The sequence below is a fragment of the Dermacentor variabilis genome, chromosome 5 (genome assembly GCF_050947875.1).
Source record: "Dermacentor variabilis isolate Ectoservices chromosome 5, ASM5094787v1, whole genome shotgun sequence".
Classification (NCBI taxonomy): domain Eukaryota; kingdom Metazoa; phylum Arthropoda; class Arachnida; order Ixodida; family Ixodidae; genus Dermacentor; species Dermacentor variabilis.
In genome coordinates this window covers 71,166,967-71,192,485 of record NC_134572.1, presented here as the reverse complement: position 1 = coordinate 71,192,485, position 25,519 = coordinate 71,166,967, and the positions used below count along the sequence as shown (strand labels likewise).

Sequence of the window (25,519 nt, the reverse complement as noted above, 5' to 3'; positions counted from 1 at the left end):
AAGCTGTGCACTGCAACATGAGGACCAATCGTTGAAAAACAGACGGCCTTGGCCTGGATAGCTTATCTGCAAGTATCCCTGCAGCGTAGTTCGAAAAAAAAAATGTCGGGAAGCAAGATAAAGTCGTACACTTTCGTTAAAATTGCGCTCACTGTGATAGGGTTGAAATGCATTGCATCAGCCTTTGCTGGCGAGGCCGACTTCGGTCTCGTAACCTTCGGATTAAACTTAGACTCTGCATTACCTATTACTCAGCTTTTGAAACCTATTTGTGGGAATGTGTATCGAGGTCTTCGCTTTGCTTTATTTTTTCTTCTACAGTTGATGATGGGCTATACATAAGCAACTATATCGTCTGCGAAATCTTTCGGCGTCAACTACTATATCCGAGCAGCACTGTGGAAACTGAACACTGTACTTTAGTGTTCACTAGGTGGAAAGAAAAATTGGATGTAAGTTAATTAATGGTAGCTTGCGTTGGTATTGAAATCTGTTGAAATTATTAATCCAATCAACTGTCGAGCGAGCGACTACGACATTGTTTAAGTGACTCCATGCAGGTTATTAAAAAGAACCTTCATATATGGGCTGCGCTGCGGACGCGTAGGTACTCCTTATATTTTAAGTATTGTGTAACTCTACGCTACAACGGAGACGGAAAACGAATGTGCCTTCGCTACTGGTGTTTCGCACGGAGGACCTCTGTCTTTTTCAGCTACAGTGAGTCGGGTGATGAAGCTTTATACATGGAAATTTGCGCAGCGATAATGACGACTAATCTGAGAGCAGTTAAGAAGACGAAGAGTGATGACTTGCTTCAAGGCCTAATAGCGTCAAAGTGTAAGGAGTACCGGTTGCAGAAGCTAAAGAGCTTGCGGCTGCTTTGCCAAACTTGGCGAACTCGACGAGTCGGTCATCAAAGCATGTCGATTCGTCACGACTGTTTTGAAGAACGCTGTAGTTTTGATAAAATGTTCATAAAAGCGTACGTCTATACGCATTAGCGCCCCAATATGGTGTCCCCCAAAGCTTAAATAAATGCCAGAAAACGTGGCTTGACACGCTTGGTCGGTGCCGCGAAGCGCTTAAGTTGACAATGGCGACTCTGTCTATTAACACCGTACATATAGACGGATTAATCTGGAACCAAACCTGGTACAATGAATTCTATTTATATTTTGGCAGCCAGTCTTTATACTACGCCTCGCGAACGCGTTCATCAAAGTAACGCTGATAACGAGCAAATGTCCTTGAATTTCCGACTAACGCACATGCTCGCCGCAACGCTCCATTCCCGGAACGTGGAAACCGCGTTGCTATGCAGTTGCCGTGCTACTCGCGATACAGATTGTTCGGGCCGTGCCTAATGGTGCATTACGGAATTCTTTCCGCCCGCACCGATTACCGTTTTAAGCGCCCGCTTTAAAACTGCCCCCAACCTCGCCATGTCCTTAATCGTCTTTCTTCGTGGCCGTGTGCTGAAATATTCAATGCTCACCGCAACTGTTCGTCGGCAGTTTAAGAGAAAAGAGTGCGCAGTTGAGCGCGTATCGTCGGCGATGTTCATTCGGCATGGAACCTCGCATCAAGACGGCGTTCGCACTAGGCCTCGTGGAAGGGATTCTGCTCATTCTTTTCGGCGTGTGCGTCACCTTCGATCGGCCCGTGCAGCCGAGACATGTCACAGCCGCCGAGGAAAAGTCCAACGAAGAAACTTTCCACCGCTTCTATCCGAGTGAGTGCTCCGGTGCATGTTAGTGCAAATTAAAATGTAAGCGAGAGATAGGAAGCTTGACGAGAGCTTGTTTAAAAGTGTGATTCTGCGGCGGCAGATGAGTTGCCGTCGCAAACTACAGCGACACAGTGACACGCCTGAATTGCACCGACGTCGACCTGTGTGCAACGGTTAAGATGGAAAAGAGAAAGGCTCTTCTCGCTTTTGTTTGCGTTGTTGGGGTTTCGTTAGCCCTCCAGTAAACGAGAAAAATGGGATGTAAACCTCCTCTTCAACTGCCGCCATATGATAGCTTATAGCACCAAATACACCGTAGTTTCGCCTGTATCGCTCGCCCCTGAATGCAAGAACCACAAGAGTTCCGTGCGGCTGCGTGTGAACCAAACGCCATTGCAGTCTGTATATCTGTTTCCTGGCCCCTGAACATATGCCTTGGGAGGTATTGCGCGCCGTCAAAGACAAACTAATATCCGTATTTTTAACATGTTGCTCGTAGAAGTGTGTGCAGAAATGCGAGGTACAGTGTCTTTAAGCTTGCTTCTGCATTAATACTATGTAACCTTAGCGCAAAATGTACGCGCTATCGCCATTGCTGAAACCACCTTCGAGCACCGCACACAACCAGACCTGAAGTAGACGGAAAGGTACTGTCTCGTCTATATACTTAAGAACTTTGCTGTAGTAATACATGCAAACTAAGGTAGGCGCCAACGTCTTCTCGCATGCACTTATGACAAAAAAGAAGGGGTACAATGTTGACCCAGTCGCGAAATGTATATTATTGTATGTAGCTTGCTATCTGCCCTATCTCCTATTTCCTCTCCTCGTCATTTTTGCAGAATCGGAAACATGTCATGGGAACTATGGGTTTAACCATCACCCTCCTGCCCTGCTGAACGCCGTTCTGGTGTCACACCTGTAGCTAGACAGTTACAGTGCGGCGAACAAAAAATTTCCTTCCTTCTTTAATTTTTATTGAATAGGACAACCGTTTACATTTAATACTGCTGCTAATATGTGTGTTCTCACTCAGTAATTGAGTAAGCTTCTCCCAGGTTGTGATGCTTTCACAAATGAGCACCCACCCCGTTCCTGGCGTGCAGTGTTCGAGGATGTGCACGTGATGGTGTACGTCGGCTTCGGATACCTGATGACGTTCCTGCGTCGATTCGGCTACAGCGCAGTGGGCAACACGCTGCTACAGAGCGCCATCGTATTCCAATGGGCCGTCATCATGCGTGGCTTATGGCGCGTGCAGAGTGCCAAAATACCGCTCGACATGGAAAGGTACCAGCCTAAATATCTCATTTTCTTTGTCTACTACTTATCACAGTTCTGGTGAAAATATCTAACAAAATCTATTTAAGTTATGATGCTTTCTTCGCAAAAGCAAATAAATATTAAATTGTCAGTTTTTGGCCAAACGCGCAGCATTAGAAGCAACAGCAAGGTTTACCGTTGCGCTGAAGGCATTTCAGAACACCGGCGGTACGAGGCGCACCGCTAGTCGTCGCTGCAGGCGTCGCACCTCGCAGTATTTTTGGTTTTTGTCCGTCCGTCTGTCCATCCATCCACCCACCCACCCACCCACCTACTCATTCGCTCACCCGTCCGTCCGTCCTCCCGTCCGTCAATCCATCCATCCATCCATCCATCCATCCATCCATCCATCCATCCATCCATCCATCCATCCATCCATCCATCCATCCATCCATCCATCCATCCATCCATCCATCCACCTACCCATTCGTCTGCCCGTCCGTCCATCCATCTATCCATCCATCCACCCACTCAACCGTCCGTCCGTCCGTCCGTCCGTCCTCGATGGTGCGCGTGATGAGACCCAACAGAAAACCGTTGTCGTTTCTCAGCGCCCAAAGAAAGGCTTATAAAGATGTAGATTGACATTGGCTGCTGTCCATTTAGCTCAGTTCAATGTATACACGACGGCGTGGCATACGCACACAGCGGCCCTGTACAGTGCCAAGAGCGGCCACGCAACCTTCATTGGAAGTAGTGATGAGCAGGATACGGAGGCTCCTTTTATAACTAGTGATGAAGTTAGAAGAGCCTTGCAAAATACGTGCTGGGCAAAAACGGCAGGAGTAGGTGGAATAACAGTCGATCTAATCAGAGATGGAGGAGATATGCTTGAAAAGCTTGCGGCCCTTCATACGCAATACCCCACGACTTCAATTGTAACAGAGAGCTAGAATAATGCCAACATTATACTATTCCATAAGTAGGGAGACGTTAAAGAATTAAGAATTGTAGGCCCATTAGATCGCTTACGGTATTGTATGAAATATTTACCATGATAATTACCAATAGACTCAGGGCAGCACTTCACTTCAATCAACCAAGAGAACAGGCTGGCTTCAGGAAGGGATATTCTACAACGGATCACGTACATGTCATCAATCAGGTAATTGAGAAATCTGCGGAGTAAAACCAACTTTTCTATATGACTTTCGTGGGTTATGAAAATACATTTGATTCATTAGAGATACCAGCAATCATGTAGGCATTGTGTAACCAAGAAGTGCAGGAGGCGAACGTGAATATATTGAATACCTTGAATATGTACAACACTGCGTTACATAACTGACATCCAGTTAATGTACCACCGACCGCAAAAAATTGCCGAAGAAGGGATTTCACGAAAAAAAAAAGCAAGAATAAAACAAAGCAATAAAGAAAGGAATTCTGAAGCCAGCTCATCGTTAGCGATGAAAAATCAACGCGCCGGTGATCATTATTTCTACGCTGGTAGAGCCGTTCCATATTCACAGATCGTGTTGGCGCTAGCAATGTAAATTTTTGTAGTAATGTTTGCACGAACCTGGTATTATGAATTATAGACTATGATGTGAGACTGTCGATGTCGCTATCAGTGACGGCCGGGAACGGTCACCGTTTCGAGCATAGTTAACTCCACGGCGATCAGTAATATAACGATACTTATGCTTTTTGTATTGCTCTGAGAAAGGAAGCGAAACGACTAGTTCCTTGTGGCTGTGTTGGTCAACTCTTCTTTCTTGAAGCGTCGCTTTACCTGCAGGACAACGCGGTTTGCGCCCTTTATTGAGGGGAGAGAGAAGACGCTGATTAAGGAAAAGCCGCGTAAGACTCACTGAAATGAAACAAAATAGTCAATGGCAGTTGGCTGTTGATATTTAGTTCCGGAGTTGATCAATGAACCACGGAACTGTCCGGCTTGAAATTTTTGGAAATGTCTCACGACAGTGCAAAATGCTGTGTGGAACGTAAGACCACAATTTTTCAACATCTCCATGGTCGTTATGGTCCGTGTATAAGGTCCCTGACCCTACGTGTCGAAAGGATTAACGGGATTTCAACTGATATCAAACTTTATGCTCCGTGGGTTCACGTTCATAAGGTCTTCAGTGCTGGACCGTATGCTCCATAACAATTTCCGCCACACTGGCTTCGAACTGGAGATTTTCCGGCCTCATTGCTTCTCACAAGACTGTGGGCCAATAAAATTATCGATTTCACTTGTTACTGCAAGCAGAAATGGTCACGTGCATTGCTTCTGTATGCTGCCGTATACCGTCATTCATCGTTGCCCACAAGACCTGTCGCGGTCATGTGACCTTTTTTTACCACATCTGATATATGGATTTACTAATGCTGCAGGCGATAAAGTCATTTCTTACAAGATGCCGAATGGTTGGGCACTCTGAGCAAGGCTCAGAGTGCAAAACACACTGCTCACGAACTCTTATTTTGGTTTTCTTAGTAGCAGCGAACGCCTACATGCAAGCTTCACTTGCCTGAGCTTTCACTTGAGCGCTTGGTAGGCGCCACGATGTACCCTGTTGCGGGGCTTTGCAATGAGCCGGCAACACGCATACAGTTGGTTTGCATATTGTAACTGCTTGGGACTGCACACGTGGCCGTGACACTTTAAGGGCGATGCGGACTCATCGCACAACGTTTCAGTCGCGTTTAACTTCGTATAGAACGGAAGAGTAGTGTACTTAGCGTAACTATTCGGCCACGTCGAAAGAACGGCATAAGTAATCACAGGTTTGCGAGCGGCAGAAACGCACGATGGTAGCACTCTGTGAGTACAAAACCTTAGTGCGCATCGCATGTGAGCACAGCCGCTTCTCTTGTAGCTGGTATCTTCGCAAGACCGTCGTTAAAGGTTGGCAACATTGTAGCTCCTTCACCGCACGCGTGACATGCCCGAAGGCCTAGCAGAATGAAGCGGTCGCGCCTCGCACGATCGACAGAGTACGGGCCTGGCAAGCGGCTTTTGTAGTCTCCGGCCGAACAGGGCGTGTACGTGCATGTGTTAGAAGTAAAGCATGTTATTGGGCCAGTCACTTCATAGATTCAGCAAAATGTTAAACTGCGCGAGGGAGACAGAACGGGAAAAGAAACAAGGACGCACACACAAAACGCAGTGTGTGCGTCCACGTTTCTGCTCACGTCCTGTCTTCCTCGCGCAGTTTAAGATTTTGCTGAATGTGTTAGAACCGTCGAGGAAGAATGACGTAGGTTTCAATCACACCATTGGTACATTAGTACATTTGCATTGCGGAACTTTAAGTAACAATACTGTCGTCACTGTTTACGGACGTTATAGAGTCCGCACCTTTTAAGCCTGAAGCAGAATTGGGGTCAGAAAACCTTGAGCGAAAAAGATATTTACGGAAAGGTAGAGAGGTCAGCCGGAGTTTTAGATTGCTGTGACCTGCTACTCTACAGTAGGGTAAAGGGACATGAACCTTGATCCTTAATCTTGGTCATAGGGGAGGGCGTTGGAAAGGCTCGGCAGGTCGTGGAGGTGAGATGGATGGAATAGTCAACGGTTACTTTTCCCTATCTGCGACAGCAATGGCAGACCAGACTGGGGGAATGGGTTGAAGAACCCGCGCAATTACGTCATACTGTACTACAGCTATGTCAGTGGCCGAGAAAGGTAGGTAGGTCCAACTGGAGAGGTTGAAAGCAGTACGCCTCCGTCAACTCCAGTTTACTTCTATGCAAAAAAAAAAAAAAAGAAATGAAATTTCTGTCGTCAGAACGGTGACGCTTCCCACAATAAACCCGTCAGAGTTTCGATCTCATTGCAGAAATTTTGCTGACTGCATTGTTCTACGAATCTTTGAATGTCACCTGCACATATTTTTCGTTCAACTGTTAGAACACCATCGTTTTCTGTTGGCCCCGAAAACTTCGCTACCTATGCAGTTTGCAAAAACAAGCTTCAACCAACGGTTCATTAATGCTTGCTTAACTCATTTTTCTTTGTTTGTTTGAAGCCTCCTGGGTGCCGAGTTTTCGGCAGTCACGTACCTGATCTCTCTCGGTGCACTTCTGGGAAAGACAAGCTTGATCCAGAATGCCATTATCGGGATCGTGGAAACCGCGCTTGGCGCCGGCAACGAATACCTAGGTGTAGCGGTGCTCCAGGTTAAGTATACAAACTGTATCGCTTGCTCCTATTGATTTCTCCCCGACAATTTAACGATCCAAGTTCTGCTGCTGCTGTAACTATACACTTCTCGTCGCGTTTAGTTCCGAGTTGTTGTGCTCGCCATTATCTGAAGGAACGATTCTAAGTTGCAGCCGCTCGAAAATTTGATCGGATCATTTACCTCGTTCTTAAATGTTTATTTTTCTTGGCGCACAATTTGTGCAACAGCGCTTCATAGCACGACTTCTAAGTTGGTTGAGCTGAATGTTGTCTCGTCTTATGAATCTATGCGTATCTTTTGTGCAATTTTTTAAAGAAGGTTCTTTCTATGACAAATTTCTGTCAGACGTGCCACTCAATGCTGATTTGGTCTAACTGTCTTGAGTTTGCGAGCAGGCGTGTTCGATCAGTAGGCCCAGCTGATCCTGAAGACGGGAATTGTTGAAGGACGTCAATGGCAACGAGTGTAGCGCGCATTTCGCACCTTCGAACTAAGTTTTTCGTATCGTTTGTCGTGTGTCCGGTATTTTCGTGTAGTTTCCTAACGCATTTTGGAAGTTGAGGCAACTTGTTTCGAGGTGTACGTATATTCAGCTAAACAGTAAAACAAGAAATAGAAAATAACAACGCATTCGAATGAGAATGTCAAGTTATTTAATGAATGACTTGTGAGCGAGCAGGCTTTCGCCTTTATCCTCTTTAGCGTATGCTAAATTGACTGTCCTTATTGTCAGCCTTGATGGTGGCAGTGGCAGTTGTCGTTTGCCTAGTTAACAAATGTTTCTGTCTCAGGCCGTGGATCCTGGCGGCTCCATATTTTTGCACACCTTCGGGGCCTACTTCGGCCTCGCACTAGCATTCGTCCTGCATAGGAAAGACCACGTCGGCCACCGCAGCGAGGGCTCTTCGTACGCTTCTGACGTCTTCGCCATGATTGGTCAGTTGTGCTCCTTACGGGTGGTGTGGTCAAAAGCCGCGTTTCTAAGTGCCTAGAAACTAAAAAGCTGCTCAGTTGTGAATGAGTATGCGTACCAACATGTGGCACCCGATGTGAGAAATTTCATAGAAACCGACCACTTTTGTGTGGGAGGGAAGTGAATGGCGAATAAACTTCACAGTGCGCCATGCCTTTTTTTAATTACCCTGAGTTGCCTGTGTTTGCTTACACATAAGTGCATATGTGTGCGTTGAGCTTATATTGTATGCAGTCTATATACACAAGTCGTACGTTTCCCTCTTCTCATTTTAAATTTAATTATCAGTGTAGCTGACGTGTCCTGAAACAGAGATTGAGGCACCTGCTGACCCACTATGCTTATTGTCGTCCCGGCTTTCACGTTTCATGAATTTTTCTATGCCTTTAAATAGCACAAACAAAACCAAGATTCATGTTGAAATTCACGCTACTTACAGCGAGAACGATGAATTACGGCGGAACATGAATAACATGATTACACTGGGTGATGCACATCGTTTTCTGTGTTCTTCGTGCTCGTCGTGTGTCTTCGTGTTTCATCATTCTCGCGGTAAATAACATGCGCCTCTGCAAGCACACCAATTGCCCCAAGCACACCAGCTGGCCCCAGCCAAGATACTAAAACTAAGACGTTCGAGCTCTGCCCAGAACACAGCTTGAGGAGCGGAACATATTGCGTTCGAATGGTCTCCGTCGCGGTGCTGCGAAACAGTTACAACACGGCAATTCCGCATAGCCACAATACAACGCCAATACCTTCCTTGTTGTCGATTATGGCCGGTACCGCGAGCGAGGGAAACCCCGCCATAGTAATTCCCCGCCTTAGTGATTCCGGGACTTCAAAGAGCGTCGTTTAGTTTGAAGGGCAGATCTGCAGCGGTCTTGCGTCGTTGGTGGGCACCATCAGCCCACGCGAGGATTCGGTCGCGGTGCCTTCTCGCTTAGTCATTGAATGACGTAACTGTCGCCGCCGCGCGACCTCTCTCCGTTCGCTTCCCAGAATGCGTTGTTTCCTCATATGCGCTCTTCGCAAATGTCGTGTGGCACAACACGCCAGTTTGATGGTTTCGTCTTAGCAAAAGGGTCTCATGCTGCTACAATTTAGCGAAATCGCGTCTCCCACGGCAAAACTGACATTTTTTTTTTGTGTGCGTGCTATCAAGAGACAACACTAACCTTGGCCTGCATGCTGTCTAAGCTAGCTGGTAGAGAATATTTATGAATTCCATTTCTGTAGTTCTGGTTTTTGTAATTCCAGTAGTAGTTCTGAAACAGGTGCCTTCCCAAGCCGTGGCCTTTCCAGGGCGCGGCCACACCGGATTGCTACTGTTCGGGACAACCCTCTCAAAAGCTTTTTATTTCCCTGCAGTGTCAATCTCCACGCACAAGTAGTGAGAACTAGGCGAGTTGGAACATGCTCATTGTGTGTCAGCGCGACACCTGACAAAGACGAAAAAGAAGAAACGATAAGCAGTAGAAGCACCGGGACGGTGCTTCTACTACCGGGGGTGATGCTACGGAACAGCCGCCACGGTGTGGCTGCACTGAAGAGGAAGAAGACGACGTGGCCCCGCTTGATATAGCGTCGCCATCTTTGCCACCGTTGGTCTACGTGTAAATATATTGTAAATATACTTGTACATCAGCTACACGTAACAATATACAACGCGCTTTGCACCAAAGTGAGAAAACCGAAACTAATATCAACACCTTGTGCAACAGCATCACACGCATCCCGTGTGATTAAACCTGGTTTTAATGGTTAATTTCATACTTTGTTGTAGTGACGGAGGGCTGACTTACGCATTTGAACGCATGCTCGTGGATGTGAAAAGCCTCGGCTATCTCAAGCTTCCGCTGCTCTCTGTGCCTCGTAACGATATCGAAAAGCAACCACAAGTGCGACGGTGGCTCGAGAGATGAGAGCTGGGTGTGCATTTTAACGAAATGCCGTGTTCATTGAGGCGTACGTTTATGCCCCGCCCGGTCTGGCCAGTGTAGACTTTAGCGTAAGAAATTAATTAAAAGTTAAACAGGCCGTTTTAAGTGCCAGAACCACGGTGTGATTAGGAGGCAAGCCGTAGTGAGGGACTCCGGGAATTTGAACCACCTCGGATTCATTAACGTGCGCCTAAATCGAAGTACACGGGTGTTTTTGCATTTCGACCCCATCGAAATGCGGCCGCCGTAGCCGGGATTCGATCCCGCGACCTCGTGCTTAGCAGCCCATCACCATAGCCGCTAAGCAACCACGGCGAGTTACCACAAGAAATTGGAAGTTGTTACACAACGCCAGTACCACAGGGCATAAGCCTGGCATTGTGCTTGATCGAACAGCCAGTGTTCTGACGCGCTGTCCCGCCGTCACTCATTTAATTTAACAATTTAACACAGGATGAGTTTAACTTTTTAAATCAGGTCTAATCACACGCGATGTGTTTGGTGCTGTTGTAAAAGTTGTTGGTTTTACTTTTGGTTTTTTCCCGCATTGGTGCAATCCGCATTGTATATATTGGCCACATCGATACCTTAAAGCTTCAGTTGATATGAGAGCGCCTGTGCTCGTATCTTAATTCTTTTTTGTCTTTGTCTGTTGTTGCGCTGACAGATCGCGAATGTATTTTCATGATCGTTACGAAAAATAATCCAGTTTCAATTATACAGGCATGGCTCTGTGCCACGCAAATCCAAATGTACCTTGAAACAGAAGCGTTGCTCATTTGTGCGGCCTCTTGTGAGGGACTACGAGAGAAGGAGGGGTTCCGATTCGCGTTATGCCTCACAAGCGTCCTGCGCGTATACCTCGAGCCAGGGCAAATTGTTGTGCAACTAACAAGCCGTTTTGAAGAACCCAGCTGATTTTCTCTGCACCATCCTGCGACCATGCGGATAGCAAATTAGGCTTTTATAATATTCCCGCCGTCTTTACGCCTTCCATGAACGTGCTTAAGTTGGTATAATGGAAAGATTTTGTCACAGATCTACTTCAAAGCGTTGCCTTACGTCATTCGTCACTTTCGGTTTGGGTGGTGTTCTGCAGAGCCTAATTATCAAATGTTTCTGGAGAACTTAGTCTACGAAGTAATGAAGAATCGGAAAACGAAGGTAACAACGAAAACAAAACAGTGGCAAAAAACTGATACGACGTTAGTTGCATTAGCGTAATGCACAGAGGGTTGCATTGCTTCTGAAAGCACGCTGCTTGCAGGGAAGTGTTGAGCGAAGCTGCAAATCAAAGTATCAATGCTGCAAATCCTCGGCACAAAAGAAGCCTTTGCACCTTCACAGGGACGCTTTTCTTGTGGCTGTATTGGCCGAGCTTCAACGCTGCCACGGTCCAAGGCGCCGAGAGGCATCGTGCTGTGATCAACACTTACCTCGCCCTGACGGCGTCATGTCTGACTGCGTTCGCCGCCTCGTCGTGTCTCGACGGCCGAGGAAGACTCGACATGGTCGGTGGCGCACGTTTCCTTCGAAGGCTTGAATGAATGGCGTACGTCGAGAAGCATTGAATCACCAGGGCCCTGGGCGCCTGCCGTTCCGTGCACCGTGTCGTATTAGTAATGTTCACTACTATCGCGCTTTAGGTCCACGCTTCAGGAATTAGCTACACGCACAAAATGCTCAGATAACGACGCTCATGCCTACACGTAAGCGGAATTGCGCAAACGTATTAGGCAGTATTACTATCATTGCCGTAAAATAACGTGAATTTTCTTCTTGTTTTATCCCATTTTGCTGCCGTAATGTATACGTGGTGTTAAAGATGTTTTGTAGCATTTCATGGCATACCTTTTTGTCAATTCCTGTATTTCGCCTTCTTGCTCCTGTATTAATTTTCATTTCGTTTCACATGTTTTTTCATGGATGAACGTTGTCTTTCAAAGCGAAGCTTTTTTTGCGAATCCTCCCAGACATTGCTGACCGTGGGTACTGTTTCTGCTGCTACTGCCTCGCCAAATAGAACACGTAGGCACGTGCACAGGTGCGGCCAAAGGCCCGTGTGTGCTAAATCATTTGCACGCGCGAGAGTTTACATTACATCAAAGACGCAGGTATATGACATGGACCAATAATAGGCGAGTCAACTTTACCGCTGTCCTTGGCGTCGCACTTCTCTCAGTGCACACCGCCGCTCGATCTCCAATCTTTTTTTTTTTTTTTTCAACGAACATCAAACGTCGCTTTCGCACCTCGTGATGTCACTGCGTGGACGTCTCACAGTGAGCATTCACATTAATTGCTGTTTGCATTTCTGCATAGCTTGTGAACGGTGTGATGCATAAACATAAAGGTTACGCGACATTACTGCTGTGGCCTGAGCAGTACATAAGCATACAGAGTGCCACACGTTGCGTAGGATGACAATAAAGACAATCGTACGCATCGCTTCTACCTTCATAACAGCCAATTAACCGCTTCAGGAATGCTTCGCATCATATATGTTCCAGCATATGCGTTGGATTTCCATAATTTATTTATTTATGCAGCTTACTTATTGTCATTTATGATATGAGACATAAATTGTAAGAAACCGGTGCACCTTTTGGTGTATGGTGTTACTACATCTGGCTTGCCAGAGTCCCATTGCGGCACTTTGCTTTCCATTCGGGGATAAAGCCTCCTGAAGCACCGCATTGGTCTTCAGACTGTTTTTCCAACATCCACAATCCAATGAAGTGCTGAATGTGATATGCGAAATCTGCGAAACATTCGCGCTCTTAAGATTCTCATCACGGTTTCTTGTTTTGCTCGGGAAGGTCACTCGGTAAGCGAGTCGTTGGTTTCAGTTAGTTACAGCTTATCACATGTGCAGCGTAAGTACAAATCACGCACGTGATTCATGTCGGTTAGTTGCCTTATTCTAGCCGACCTCCTGCATAGCGCATCAGCGTGTGTTCAACCTGATCTGTTTCGCATCTTGTTGCACGCTATTCCAACTACAGCGATTTCCCTAGGAAAGTAATTGTTGTGCCTTTTCTAAAAATTTGATACATGATTCAAGCCGTTGGGCGGCTAATGTCATTTCTTCTAGCTACGAATGATGCATTTGTTCATTGTTTTGCAGATTTATTGCGGAAGGGCAAGCGGATTGCCAAAACAACTGTATGTTTTAGACTAAGCTATTATCACCTCTCTACCTTTTTTTTCTTTAGACTTTGGGAAATTGAGAATGTAAATGTATAAGGTACAGCTAAACAGCGAACAAGAATATGAAAGAAAGTCGTGATAGTAAGAAATGAAGCATTGTTAACAAGTGATGTCTTGAACGCTATGCTTTCAATACGCTGTATTGAAAACATGCGACTTGCATATATGCAAGAGGCTGTACGACAAATCTAGGGACCCTGCTTTTAGATCACACTTATTTACTCTTTATGGCACGAAACGCAGTTGCCAACACCCTACCTCATCGTTTTGTTGGTAGTTGTCTTGATTAACCAATGTTGACCCATTGGCGTACTTAGAATGTGCGTAACAGTAATATGAACCCAGTAAACGCTTACCACACCAAGGACTTACGTTTGTGAACTCATGAAAACAGCTTCTTCGAAGAAGCATTTTCTTTCCAAAAGATAATGATCCATAAGGGTGTCCTTGCAAGTAGGCCGCAGTATAGTGCACGTAGGCGTGACTTCGGTGTCTTCAGGAGTCGGTTTCAGTTACCTACCAGACGACGTGAATGACAAGTACGAAAAAAAAAATTCCGAACACTTTTCATCGATATATTAACATTTAGTAAGTGCCATTCTCTGATTTTTCTGCATCTACTAGAACTTTACTTAGCGCACTGCTCAATGAAGTGAAAATTGGTGAGTCGTTTAACTGGAGTACGCGTTTTCGCATCAGTAAGAAACCATTCTGTGTTCTTCAACGGACCTACGTACTTTTTGTGCGTTTAGCGCGTGTGAGCGTTGTCTGGGATATGTCGCAGATTGGCGCAAACTCTGTGTTTTTTTTTATCCTCGACAAATTGCAGGTCCACATACAGAACTCAACACTTTCAGGTGGCGTTGCCATTGGCAGCATTGCCAGCATCCTGGGTGAACCTCACAGCGCCATCATAGTGGGTAGTATAGCCGGAGGAATCTCGGTGTTGGGATACAAGTTCATTACGGTGAGCGAGTTCATCGTTCTTGTAATTTGTGCATACCGACCGCTGTACAAACGGCTAGCGGGGATTTCGATGCTTGACAATCTAGAGTGCCTTGACGTTCGTCTTCGCCCCACGGTGATCGCGTCTCCTAGAGTTCGGCTTCTTCGCATAACATGCACACAAGCGCGGGTGCAAGTGTTGTTAACAAAGCAGCGACAAGACGTTGCGGGAGCGCCCAAATACTAGCGTCACATGATGACGTGTATAGCGCAAGCATGGTAGAAAGCTGCTTCATTAGTAGCGTCACGTGACGGCGTAGATAGCCCGGACGTGAGAAGTTTCTTTCTCCTATTTGGCTCCGTTACACCGGCTTGCTAGGACCGACCGCGCGTCCGTCGTTCCGGGCCGCGGGGCTATCGAATGCAAGGTGTTTTTTTGCAAGCAACATCTATCATTATGTTTTGAAGACCTTGATATTAATAAATGGAGGCAGCCGTTGTTTAAACGCCTGTATACATACTTACACTCACATTACAAAGTTCATTAGCACTTGGAGCAAACGGTCAGTGTAGGCGGACATCACAAATTTTACTTGGACATGTAGCAAACAGCCAATGCAGGTGGCGTGAAAAAAAATAGAAATCTGTTAACGCAATTCAAATCAAATTAATCAGCTTACCATCAACAAGGTCATTTCGCGCGCCAGTTAAAGCACATCTCTGCTGTGTGGGACACGATCGGCCGTAGTTCAAATATGCAACTTAGACACTAGGTCGTTATTTCTAAAGCACCAATCGATGGCAGCCAGTGATTAAGTAGGGCGCTAACATCGCCTTGCCACACTTCTAATTAGGCTGGAGTCGGTCGTAATGTTAAATGCCAACGTAGCATAACGGCATTTTGCATAAGGTACGAAATTTCGCAAGTGAGCTTCCCCGCACATAATTTTCGATCGAATGAAAACTGCGGACCTAAATTTATGAGCGCTGCCGAAAACGAGTATGTGCACGCTAGCGACTTAGAATAATGTTTCCCCTCCAGATTATAACACTCTCGGCTAGGTCGAATGAGATCGGCGAAGAAACGGGATTGCGGAACATAGCGCACGGTCTACTTAACAGGCGTTGTCGAGCTGTGGCTCTCATATTGAATAAAAACGGAACCAGAAGACACTCGGATGGACATCACACTGTCAAATTCTTACAAATCAGTAGGGTTTTAGAGTGAAAATAATGCTCAGTGACTCGCATGATCACGACGAGAGATATATATTATACGTGGGACAATACAGGAGGAGCCTCCAGAAGCACCCCGGCGAATCTCACTGTCAAACATTGCAAGAACAGAAGCGTAGGCTGTTGGGCCAGTTGGTGCATCATGTAGTGTCGTTTAGCAGAAATACAGGAGGGAAAAAACGGAGTGGAACGGACCGTCTGTCGAGTCCACTGCGTTACTTCCCGCTTGTATTTCCGCTCGACGACACTGCGCGTTACAAGAACAACCTTGCGTCTTCCTCTAAAACAGTTCTTCCTCGGAAACTCTTGCTACGGGGACTGTGAACCAGCCTCGCACACAAGGCAGCAATAAATTAAATTTGTGGCTGCCTCCACATCCATTTCTTACGTATGCTGTGTGCAGCTTCTCGTGCCAGTGACATATCGTGTGCTTTGGTGTGTTATAGATATACAGAGAACTTCCATTGTACAAAATAGGACGAGCGGTCTTCAGGCTGGTCCCTATTCTAGGGCTCTGCTGGCGTGAGCCCTTCGGCTCACCTGGAGTATGGCAGCCCTCCGGGCTGCCTCCTCCGAGCTGCCTCCTCCGAGCTGGAGAGCACGGCCTCCCATCCCTATCGCGTTGGGGTTTCGTTATTGTTTTCTTGAGGTGACTCAGCGCACTTCCATGGGATGTGGTGCAGCGTGGGCTCGGCCCCGCACCACGGGCACGCCTCTGGATATCCCTCTTTATCTATTTTGTGGAGGAGATGTAGGTGTGGGTAAGTTTTAGTCTGCAACATCCTCCAAGTGACTTGTTCCGCTTTGCTTAGTTTCCGACGTGGTGTGGCGTACTTAATTCGAGCCCTCCTGCAATGTTCAAGGATTGCCGATCGGTTCCAGTCCACCGGTTCGGGTTGGATGCTCGCCTCACTGTCGGGGTGACACTGGTATGTTGCGTGCGCAGTGGCAACCGTGTGGGCGAGTTTATTTTCCCTGATGCCTGTGCGACCGGGTATCCAGATAAATTTGATTGAGCCGAGGTCCTTGTCTTTATTTATTGTCTTGTCGGCTGCCCTGCAGATCCTACCATTTCAGCAGTTTCTACACGCCTGCATGGAGTCCGTCAGGATCTGGGCCTCCTCACTTGTGTTGGTGTGCCCCGCGATAAGCTTAGCGATGGCTATCTCATTGGCCTCGCAGATTTTGTAAGCCCGCGCTGTGGTGCTCGTGACTTCTCTGTAACTTTTATCTATCACTGTGGTTGTAAACCATGGTATACGTGTCGTCAGTGTAGTATGTGTTACTCCTGCCCTCGTATGCTTTCTTGTACTGCTTGGCCCAGGCTTCTTTGCGGCCCAGGTTTAGGACGGGGTGCATCCCTTTTGAGATTGGAGCGACGGCGATTTTTTTCCCTCTGGGCGTTTGTGAGGTCCGCATGTATGTTTTGGAGTTCCGCGCAGTTTCTGAAACGCAGTCTGCGTTGGATGCTTCGTCACGTTGTTGACTGGGTGACCCTTAACTTTCGCGCATGGAGCTTTGCCTCCACGAATTCATCAAAGGTAGTCGAGAATCCAAGGGCCATAAGGAGTTCTGTTGAAGTCATTTGGGGGAGCTGCATGGCCGTTTTGTAAGCTCTCCACAGACAGGTTTCTATGGACTCTTACCCCGTCTTTATCAAGTTGTAGTAGGCAATACTCTATAGAAGTCTACTTTCGGCCAGTCTTTTGACAAGCCGAATTGTGTCGCTTTCTCCCATGCCCATATTTGTTTTATTGCCTGTTCTGATCGTTCTAGACATCTGTTTGACGGATGTCTGAATACGGTAAAGGTTGAAGGCGCATCTTTGGTTTGACTGAAGCCACATTCCTAGGATGCGGATGGTAGTTTTCTCCTCTATCTTTGTCTCAGTCATGTAAACCTCTAATTTGTGTCGCACGCCCGTCGGGACCAATCCGTTCCTCTTGCCTTTCCATATCCTAATCAATTCTGTTTTTTTTTGTGTATGGGGCGCATTACATACCGTGTTTCATTACGTATGCCTCGATGAGGCTTGCGGCTTCCTGCAGTCTCTCTATCCTTTTGTCCCAGTGAGCCTATGGTCGTCCAGACCGTCAAGTCGTCCGCAAACATGGCGGACCGTATATGCGGCTGGTTCTGGAGTGCCCTAGTTAGGCCTAGCATGCCTACGTTGAAGAGGGTTGGAGAGATTACTGCCACTTGGTGATGCTCCACGATGTGTCACTTGTATTAATCTCGATTCTAGGGTGCTGATCTTGATTTCAGCAGTGCAAGGACTCGGGAAGGCCCTAGATTCTTTCTCCGCAGTTTGTGTCGGCGAGGTCGTTCAGAATCCCCTGATGGTTCGCGTTGTCAAAGGCGCCTTTTATGTCAACTGCCATAATATCAGCACCTCCTCTTTCAGTTGGAGGAGGGCGTCCTGAGCTGAGAGGTGGGGCATGAAGCCAAAGGTGTGCGGCATCAGGTTATTGTTTTCAAAATGGTCATGCAACCGTTTTTTTTTTACCACCCTCTCGTATAAATTGCCTACACGTCTAGGCAATTTACATGACGTCAATTTATAATCTCACGTCATGTACATGACGTGAGAGAGGTGGGCCGCAGGTTTGCTACCTCCAGTTTCTTGCCGGGCTTTGGGATTAGATTTACCTGGGCATGATTTCATTGTTGTGGGATGGCGCCTCGTGCCCAGTCCTCCTTTATGAATTTTGTGAAGGCCTCGATGGAGTAGTTGCTCATTTTTCTAACCATTGCGTTGGTGATTTTGTCCGCTCCCGTTGTCGTATTTCTTGTCATGCACCCGATGGCTGCGTGAATCTCGAATTCGCCGATGGGGGCGTCCAACATATGGTTGGGTTTCCCTTGATATTCTGTGTTGTAGACAGGGGGTGCTATGTCTCCTCCAAAGCACTTCTCCTCCACCTATGCCAGGAATTCCTCCTCCGTGTCTGTGTATGTATGGAGCAGGCGTTCTCGCGCCTTATTGGTATCGCCCTTAGTTTTGGTCGAGTCTGTGACGGTTCTCAGTATTCGCCAGCTTTTTCTCCTACTCAGCGTTCCGCCCATACTGCCTCAGAATCACTTCCGATTACTTTCAGCCAGTTCTAGGGTTTATTCCTCTGCCCCCCCCCCCCTTTTTTTTGTGTGATTTCAGCAATGTGTATTTTGAGTTTCAAATTTAGTTTTTGCCTCTTCCACCGTTTGGTGAACCCCCTCCGGGCTTCCCATAGATGAAGCAGACGGAGATCAACGCCTGGAGCTTCCTCCGTGGTGGCCACATTTTTCTCTAGCGACAATCTCTTTGTGACTGCGGAGGTTATCACACCATTCGTCCAAGGCCCTATGTCGAGTTCCGCATCTGTTGTGCGTTCACTCGTTGGTTTTGCTGTAAAATCAAAATTTCAACATGATTAGAAGCCACTCGTGCTTGTCACAGGTCATGCTCTATCTCTTCAGTATACATGGCATGTATATACTTGCAACTCTGTGTTATTTTTTATACTATAGTGATGCTTTCTTAAAGCAACTCCGAAAGGTTTGACGTATTTTAGTTTATTTATATTTATATTGCTCTCTCTTGTTCAGTGCGTCCTTATTAGCTGCCATTTGAGGCTAGCGGGCTTTTAGAAGGCAACCTACCATTTTGTTTCAGTTAGTGAACAGCAAAACTATGTGTCGAAACTTCTGGACGCGCGTGTATATACGCCCAGTGTACTCACGTGCAGCGCGGATTTGAAATATCAGAGACGCCATGGAACGTGTTCGCGGTTCGGCTCGGCTGATGTGGCCTCTCCTTTTACCTCTGGTTTCGATTACGAGTGCGGCTGGTTCTCTTTTTAAAAGCGAATATTTTTTTCTTTCTTTGCTAGTCTCGCCCGGTTTCGTCACCGTGGCGTCTGGCTGTTCTCTTGCAGAATAGGCCAACCAATTGCAGTGGGATACACGCGCCGCGCGCGCCGCCTCGCTCTTTGCGGCACCACAAGATGGCGCTCGCCTCCACGCGCCCGTGGCAGCGGCGGCGCCAACCGTGCGGGGGCGGGAAGAATAAAAAAAGAGAACCTGAAAGCTCGCCTCCGTCCATCGGCGGCAGCGGAGTCGGCATTGCATTAGGCTCTTTACAATGCCTGAATAAAGCTTTCCCTGTCATTCTGTGCGGGCATTCAGTAAACACAAACTCGTGTTTCGAGTCTTCATGAACTCACACAAGGCTTCGCTGTATGTAGATGTAGCTCGTTGGATCTGCTGCCTTTCTTTTTTTTTTCAATTTCTTTTCTTTTCCATCTCAGTGAAATGCAAGACGAAACGCGTAGGCTGTGACGGTCGCAACTAAAAGCCCCGTGATTCGGTTAAGGGAACGGTATTTATTTAATACGGATGCGTGAGTAAGGCGCAAATAAGTACTGGCGCATGACAGATAGGCCTACGGTCACCGCGAGTCAGGGCCCATGGTGCTCTGGAATTCGAATAATGCGCGAATGGCTTTTAAAGTTGACCTATAGTCCCCTGTATATTCTTTAATGCCAGTAAATGTTGATATTTTATTGTAGCTCTATTCACGCAGCGAGACCTCCCGTTCAATATGCAAATGTTCGTTAGGACAGCTCGCAGCGCGTCCTGTGGAAGCTGTATCTGCACTCAGAAACAACGAGCGTTTGCTGACAAGCATGTAGCACAGGCAGCGCGAGATCTCTCTTGCCTTTCTGGAGCACTCGGGGATATTGGAGATTCGTTCAACGTGAGCAACGCTGCAGGGCTCATTCTCCGTTACTTCGCAGCCTTTCCTGTCTCGCCGCTGGAACGTTCACGACACATGCGGCGTGCACAACTTGCACGGCATGCCGGGATTGCTCGCAGGCGTCAGCAGCATCATACTGGCGGCCGCAACGTCCCACGAATCTCATGGCGACAGGTGAGTATTCGTGCGTGAGAGATAAAATCGGGCAGGTAGCAGGGTAGTAACACTTGTTGCTTGGCGTGAGTTGGTTGAATAATGAATGCATATTAGCGTGAATTGGAAAGCTAGGGCTTAAAAAGGAGGCACTCTGTTCCCTACTATTCACACCTTCTCGAGTCTTTGTTTTCCATGTGGCGCTAATATGCATTGCAGGGTGACCTCTGTAAGCTTTTTCAGCACTGTGCTTGCAATGCTTTACTAATTTCTTCATATTATGTGGGGAGGGGGATAAATTGCTGCCGCTGGTACTTCTTTGTTCTCAAGTTTGGTAACTTGATGTGCTTTCACGGGTCCTTTTCTATGAACAAACTTTCAGTTGACTTCGACTGGTACATTCATCCATATGCATGGATCTTGTACACAACAAGAAAGGGAAGATATAGATGTTGTCCCCAATACATACTAATCCAAAATAGCGCAGTAATTAATGGTGCCTGCCAGTCTTTGACCACTTCTGCACAGGGCCATTTGTTGACACCAGCACGTCTATCTACCTTTCGCACCTTCTTGTGTAGACGGTGTGTTCAAAAACAGTCCCTACGTTTGGCGCTTATTAAAGGCAACTAAATCTTAATGCGCTTCACTACAAGTGCGTAACAGTTTGCAGTTGGAGGGGCTTCACAGAATCGATTTCAGAACAGAGAGATAGAGACACGAAGGAAAGACATGGAGGTCAACCAATGTCTCGCCCGGTTGGCTACCTTACACGTGGGGAAGGGGAACTGGGGAACAGAGAGTTGCCTCGTTTTATTACGGAGAGGCTGCGCTGTTGCGCACACGCTCGAATTTCCAGATGGGCGCATAAGTTTGAACACATTCGCTTTTATAGTCTCACAATCGAATCATTGTCACGGGATCAACGAGCAGGGGAACTACAACCCAAGTCGGGTAGCGTTTCACGAGCTGCGAGACTAGCTTCACGGTTCCGTGTGCTCATCTCCGATGCGGCGTATCCCGCTCCGATTCTCAGCCAAGACGAGGTATTCTTAGGCGTGTGGCTAGCGTGTCGTCACTCGCGTAGCACTTTATACCACTCTGTATACAAAGCGGGCATCTTGTCACGGACAGCTACATAGTTGCCGTGAAAGGATTGCGCAGCATCTGCACCTTTCGCAGCTTATTCTCCATCTATCCAGCGAGAGCGTCCGTGTTCAACGTGACCAACGGTCATGGCTTCAACGTGACCTATGGGCTGGGCCGGTCCGCCGGAGAACAGGCCGCCTACCAGCTCTGGGCTCTGCTCGCCACGTTGGCCATCGCCATCTCCGGAGGCCTGGCCACAGGTGACTCCTTCGTTGATTTTAGAAGCCAAGTTTACAGGAATGCGAAATCGGAGAGTATGGTTCGAGGTTTTGTTAAGGCTGGTATAATATGGCTAGAATGTACACCGCTTTTAAGCACCACGTGGAGCGTCAATGCGGCGCGCATCACCGTGAGCTGTGTGATGCAGCTAAGTGGAGCTCAAATGCATTCGGTCACACATTCAGGATGATGTTCTCGCACACACCCATGTTATGGAGTGTTAGGAATATACGCGGTGTTAAATAGGTGCAGTGGAGAGGGTGTAATTACGAAAACACCCTTGTAATGTGTGAGGAGGATACCTCGAATATGGTACTATCCTCTGCTTCGCGAAAAAAGTAAAAGCACAGTGAACTAAAACGCTTCATAAACAATTTGGTTGCGGTCACAGTATTGCAGCTTGCACGGCCTGCCATTCTCGTGGTACCCTGGTCTTGGCACAAATCAAAATCAACCTGTTCGTGGTGCCTGTTTACACAAAGGTAAACTAAACGGGCAGCGTAGCTGCTTAATTCGTTTAAACATGAGGCATTATTGAAAGCCATTAACTTATTCTGTTCACCTCACGAGAACTGACACCCGTAACCAAGCCTTGCGTCTCGATGTCGGAGCATCGTTGTCAAAACAGTAACCTGTTCATCAGGGAACGGTGGTCATCGGTCACGCTGATTCAGCACGCCCAACTCGACCTCACGGAATAATACCAAGTATACCATGTGTAACGAATATTGAGTTAAAGTGCTTCAGTTACTAGTTGCACATTTTCTTCGTTTATCTCGCCTCAACTTCATTGTCGCGCAGACAGTGAGGAGCTAAACAATCTACTTTGTCAGCTCGCCCATGTAGATATTATTCATTCGGCTTGTTCGATGGAGTATTTAAGTATGCACGAGTGTCCTATGTCGTTCATAATTGTTCATTTACTGCCTTATATTGATATCTTCAGGGCCGCGATGGTGTCACAGAAGGAAGAGGGCGCAGTACATTAACTGAAATGCGTTAGAAATCCGAAAGGCGAAGGACAAAATACTCATTAATGAACCTCACAATATCATTCACGTATATTACTGTAACAATGTAGTGGGCTAATGCACCAAATCATTGCTCGCCATGGTACGAATGAGTCAATACATTGGTTGATACTATGAACTGAAACGTGTGCTTCATGATGACTGTCCATATGACGTGAAACGAGCCATCAAATAAACTCGTTTTTTTAACCAAGGGCTATAGAGAAACGGATGGAAGGCTCTCTGTTACTGCCAGTGAAGATTATCAGTTTCGTCATTAATTATTATTGATATTAACGAAGCTTTTCGCGTGTTACATGCGTGCATAATTTTGCCGACAACATCCTTACAGTTACGACAAAAGGTGGCCGTTGCCTACCTCTCTTATCTTTAACGCCATGCGTAGCATCCTTCCTCTCTCCTTCTCTTTTTCTTCTGTAAAAATAAAGCGTTCATGTTATATCATGGGTAGCTTTCGCTGTCATACACAGTCAGGAAAATAATGTATTTTCTGCAGAATCATTATGAGTATGACTGTTGGTTAGTGAAGGTACACATATACATGCCTTGGAAGGGAGCGACTCTTAACGTACACGTAAAAAGACAATCAACGAGTGAGCTTTCGTTGAACCCGGGGACGTATTCTGCGACGATCACTTCAGCGATACCACCGTCTTTGCGTGAAGTAGTGCTCAACTAGCCAATCGGCTCATCCGATTTTGGTCAACCAGCCAATCAGCGCGCGCCTGACGGCGATACTATTGCCGAAAGTGATCGTCGCAGAATACGTCCCCTGAAGCATTGCTCTCTGTCCTGCCGCTCTTCCTGTCCTTCATCATGTATTTTGTGCAGTACATGCTTTGTCGAACGAATGTTCGTTGGTGAACGTTTGTAACGCAAAGAACATTCTCATTCGTGTCTTAAGTGTCATTCGTACCACTGTGGCCTCCCTGTGTGTTCGTGCAGGACTCTTGGTTCGGTTGGAGTGCTTTCAGCCTGTGGATGTCCAAGACCTGTTTGACGATGGGGTCGCTTGGAGCGTGGCGGGTCCCGAGATGCCCACGTTCCTGGAAGTGAAGCCACGAAAGGCCTCCCCTCCAAGACGGCCGCAAGTCCGGTTCAAAAACCGCGTCATGAGCATCGTGCGCGAAACCAAGGCTAGAGCTGTAGGCCCCTCTACCCGCTAAATTAAGGACGAAAATATCGGTCACAGAATGGTAACCTACTTGGCACTACTGAACGATGGAAACAATGTGAATAAAAGAAGTGCGAGGATTCTATTTCAGACGTTTGCCGACAGAGAATCAAGCTTAGTTCGTACCGCAGTGCTACAGAGGTTCACACTTCTAGAAGGGGTGTGAAGCTCAAAATAGGACACAGACTATAGAAGAATAGACACGAACAAGCTCAGTCGTATATCATCTTGTCTAGACCGCAGACGTTACCACGTCCACATTTCTGTGTAGTGCGCTCCAATACTGCGCTGCAGAGCAAAGAAACAGCAATAACACATCAGGTGTTGTATAGGTTCAATGTACCGCGTTGACACTGTTTTGCCCGCACCTTCTGCGGCTTCCGCCCTTAGCGAACACTGGATGCGAGGAGAACATTGACAGCTTATTGTGTCACTGTCCTCAATTTGAAGCACAAGGACAATCTATGTCCAACACATTGAGGAAACTCGATGATCGTCCTCTGAGTGAACAAACAGTACTAGGGCACCGTCCCCACCAATCATCGGCTCAGAAGGCCGTGAAGGCACTTTTGTTCTTTCTGAGAACGTCTGGTTTGCAGGAGCGACTTTGACTCAATGACTGTCTGTGCACGTCTGCACGAGCGCTGCGCGCAGATGCACTAGCGTTGCAGCTGTGCGGCCGTGTGCAAATTGTTAGGATACGCCCGTCTGAGAGGAGCGGAATGTAAGGTGGCTCTGCTAAAGGCTCTCTGTTGTCCCTCAAATCGGCCAGCGACGCACATGCCGTGCGTCCCAGCTGAGGATAGCCAAGCTGCTCGATGAAGCAATAGATTAAAAAAAAAAAGGCTGCGTAAGATACAATTATCATACCCGAGGTGTTAGGTTGCCAGAGGTGTGGCGACCGAACACCGGACGTCTTGAGATCGTATCTTGCGCCGTGTTTCCTAAATCAATCGTTTTTTTCTTTTTCAGTTGCACAGCTTGGCTAACGTGAGTGTGGGACAACCTATATACAGGGCGTTTTCATTCTTTTTAGCTGCACCAAATTTTTTGACGATTGCCTATGAGAAATTGCACAATTCAAACCCTCGATCTAAATTACTTGATGAGGTGGCCATTACTTCTACGAGAAATCAGAATGTTCAATTGAATAGTTAACGTAATCACGCTAATGAACATTTAATTAATTACTTTACACCACACATTTCAATCTACGAATTACAGCCGCTGAGTTCACAAGGCATATCTACTTAGAAAAAAATTCTCTGGACAGCATCAGTTCCGATATATTAATTTTCAATATGTCCATCGAAATGCACTGGTGTTCCAGTTATTTTTGTGCTTCAATGCATAAAACAGCAGTTTCTTAAAAAAAGTAGCTGCAACGGTGATGCATTTCGTCGGACACATTGAAAAGTGATACCTCGGAACTGGTGCTGTACAGAGAATTTGTTCCAAGTGGATACGCCTTGCGAACTCGCCAACTATAATTCGTAGATTTATATATGTGGCGTAAAATAATTAATGAGAAAGTTAATTAGCGTAATTGCATTAAACAATTGA

At 46.8% G+C, this 25,519-nt stretch overlaps 1 protein-coding gene across 4 annotated transcripts; it reads left to right on the top strand.

Moving 5' to 3' along the window:
- LOC142582776 (ammonium transporter Rh type A-like) lies at positions 1-25,192 on the top strand. 4 transcript variants are annotated; one of them, XM_075692804.1, is made up of 8 exons: positions 1-3,022; positions 7,033-7,183; positions 7,980-8,124; positions 13,232-13,269; positions 14,144-14,281; positions 20,271-20,404; positions 21,566-21,732; positions 23,728-25,192. In XM_075692804.1, the coding sequence occupies exons 1-8, from the start codon at positions 2,859-2,861 to the stop codon at positions 23,946-23,948; spliced, it is 1,158 nt and encodes a 385-aa protein (XP_075548919.1). In that variant the 5' UTR covers positions 1-2,858; the 3' UTR covers positions 23,949-25,192. The 4 variants fall into 4 exon arrangements, with proteins under 4 accessions (XP_075548919.1, XP_075548918.1, XP_075548920.1 ...); XM_075692803.1 differs by lacking the exon at positions 13,232-13,269 and adding an exon at positions 11,452-11,615; XM_075692805.1 differs by lacking the exon at positions 13,232-13,269 and adding an exon at positions 11,452-11,615 and having other exon boundaries at positions 21,586-21,732; positions 23,728-23,918.
- The last annotated feature ends 327 nt before the right edge of the window (positions 25,193-25,519 follow it).

What these genes read in the sequence shown, in the direction of transcription:
- LOC142582776 (XM_075692803.1), top strand. Translation starts at nt 2,859, where the DNA reads ATGGTGTACGTCGGCTTCGGATACCTGATGACGTTCCTGCGTCGATTC. An exon ending in TAGGTGTAGCGGTGCTCCAG is followed by an intron (nt 7,184 to 7,979) that starts GTTAAGTATACA and finishes TTTCTGTCTCAG; the next exon opens with GCCGTGGATCCTGGCGGCTC. An exon ending in GCCGAGGAAGACTCGACATG is followed by an intron (nt 11,616 to 14,143) that starts GTCGGTGGCGCA and finishes GACAAATTGCAG; the next exon opens with GTCCACATACAGAACTCAAC.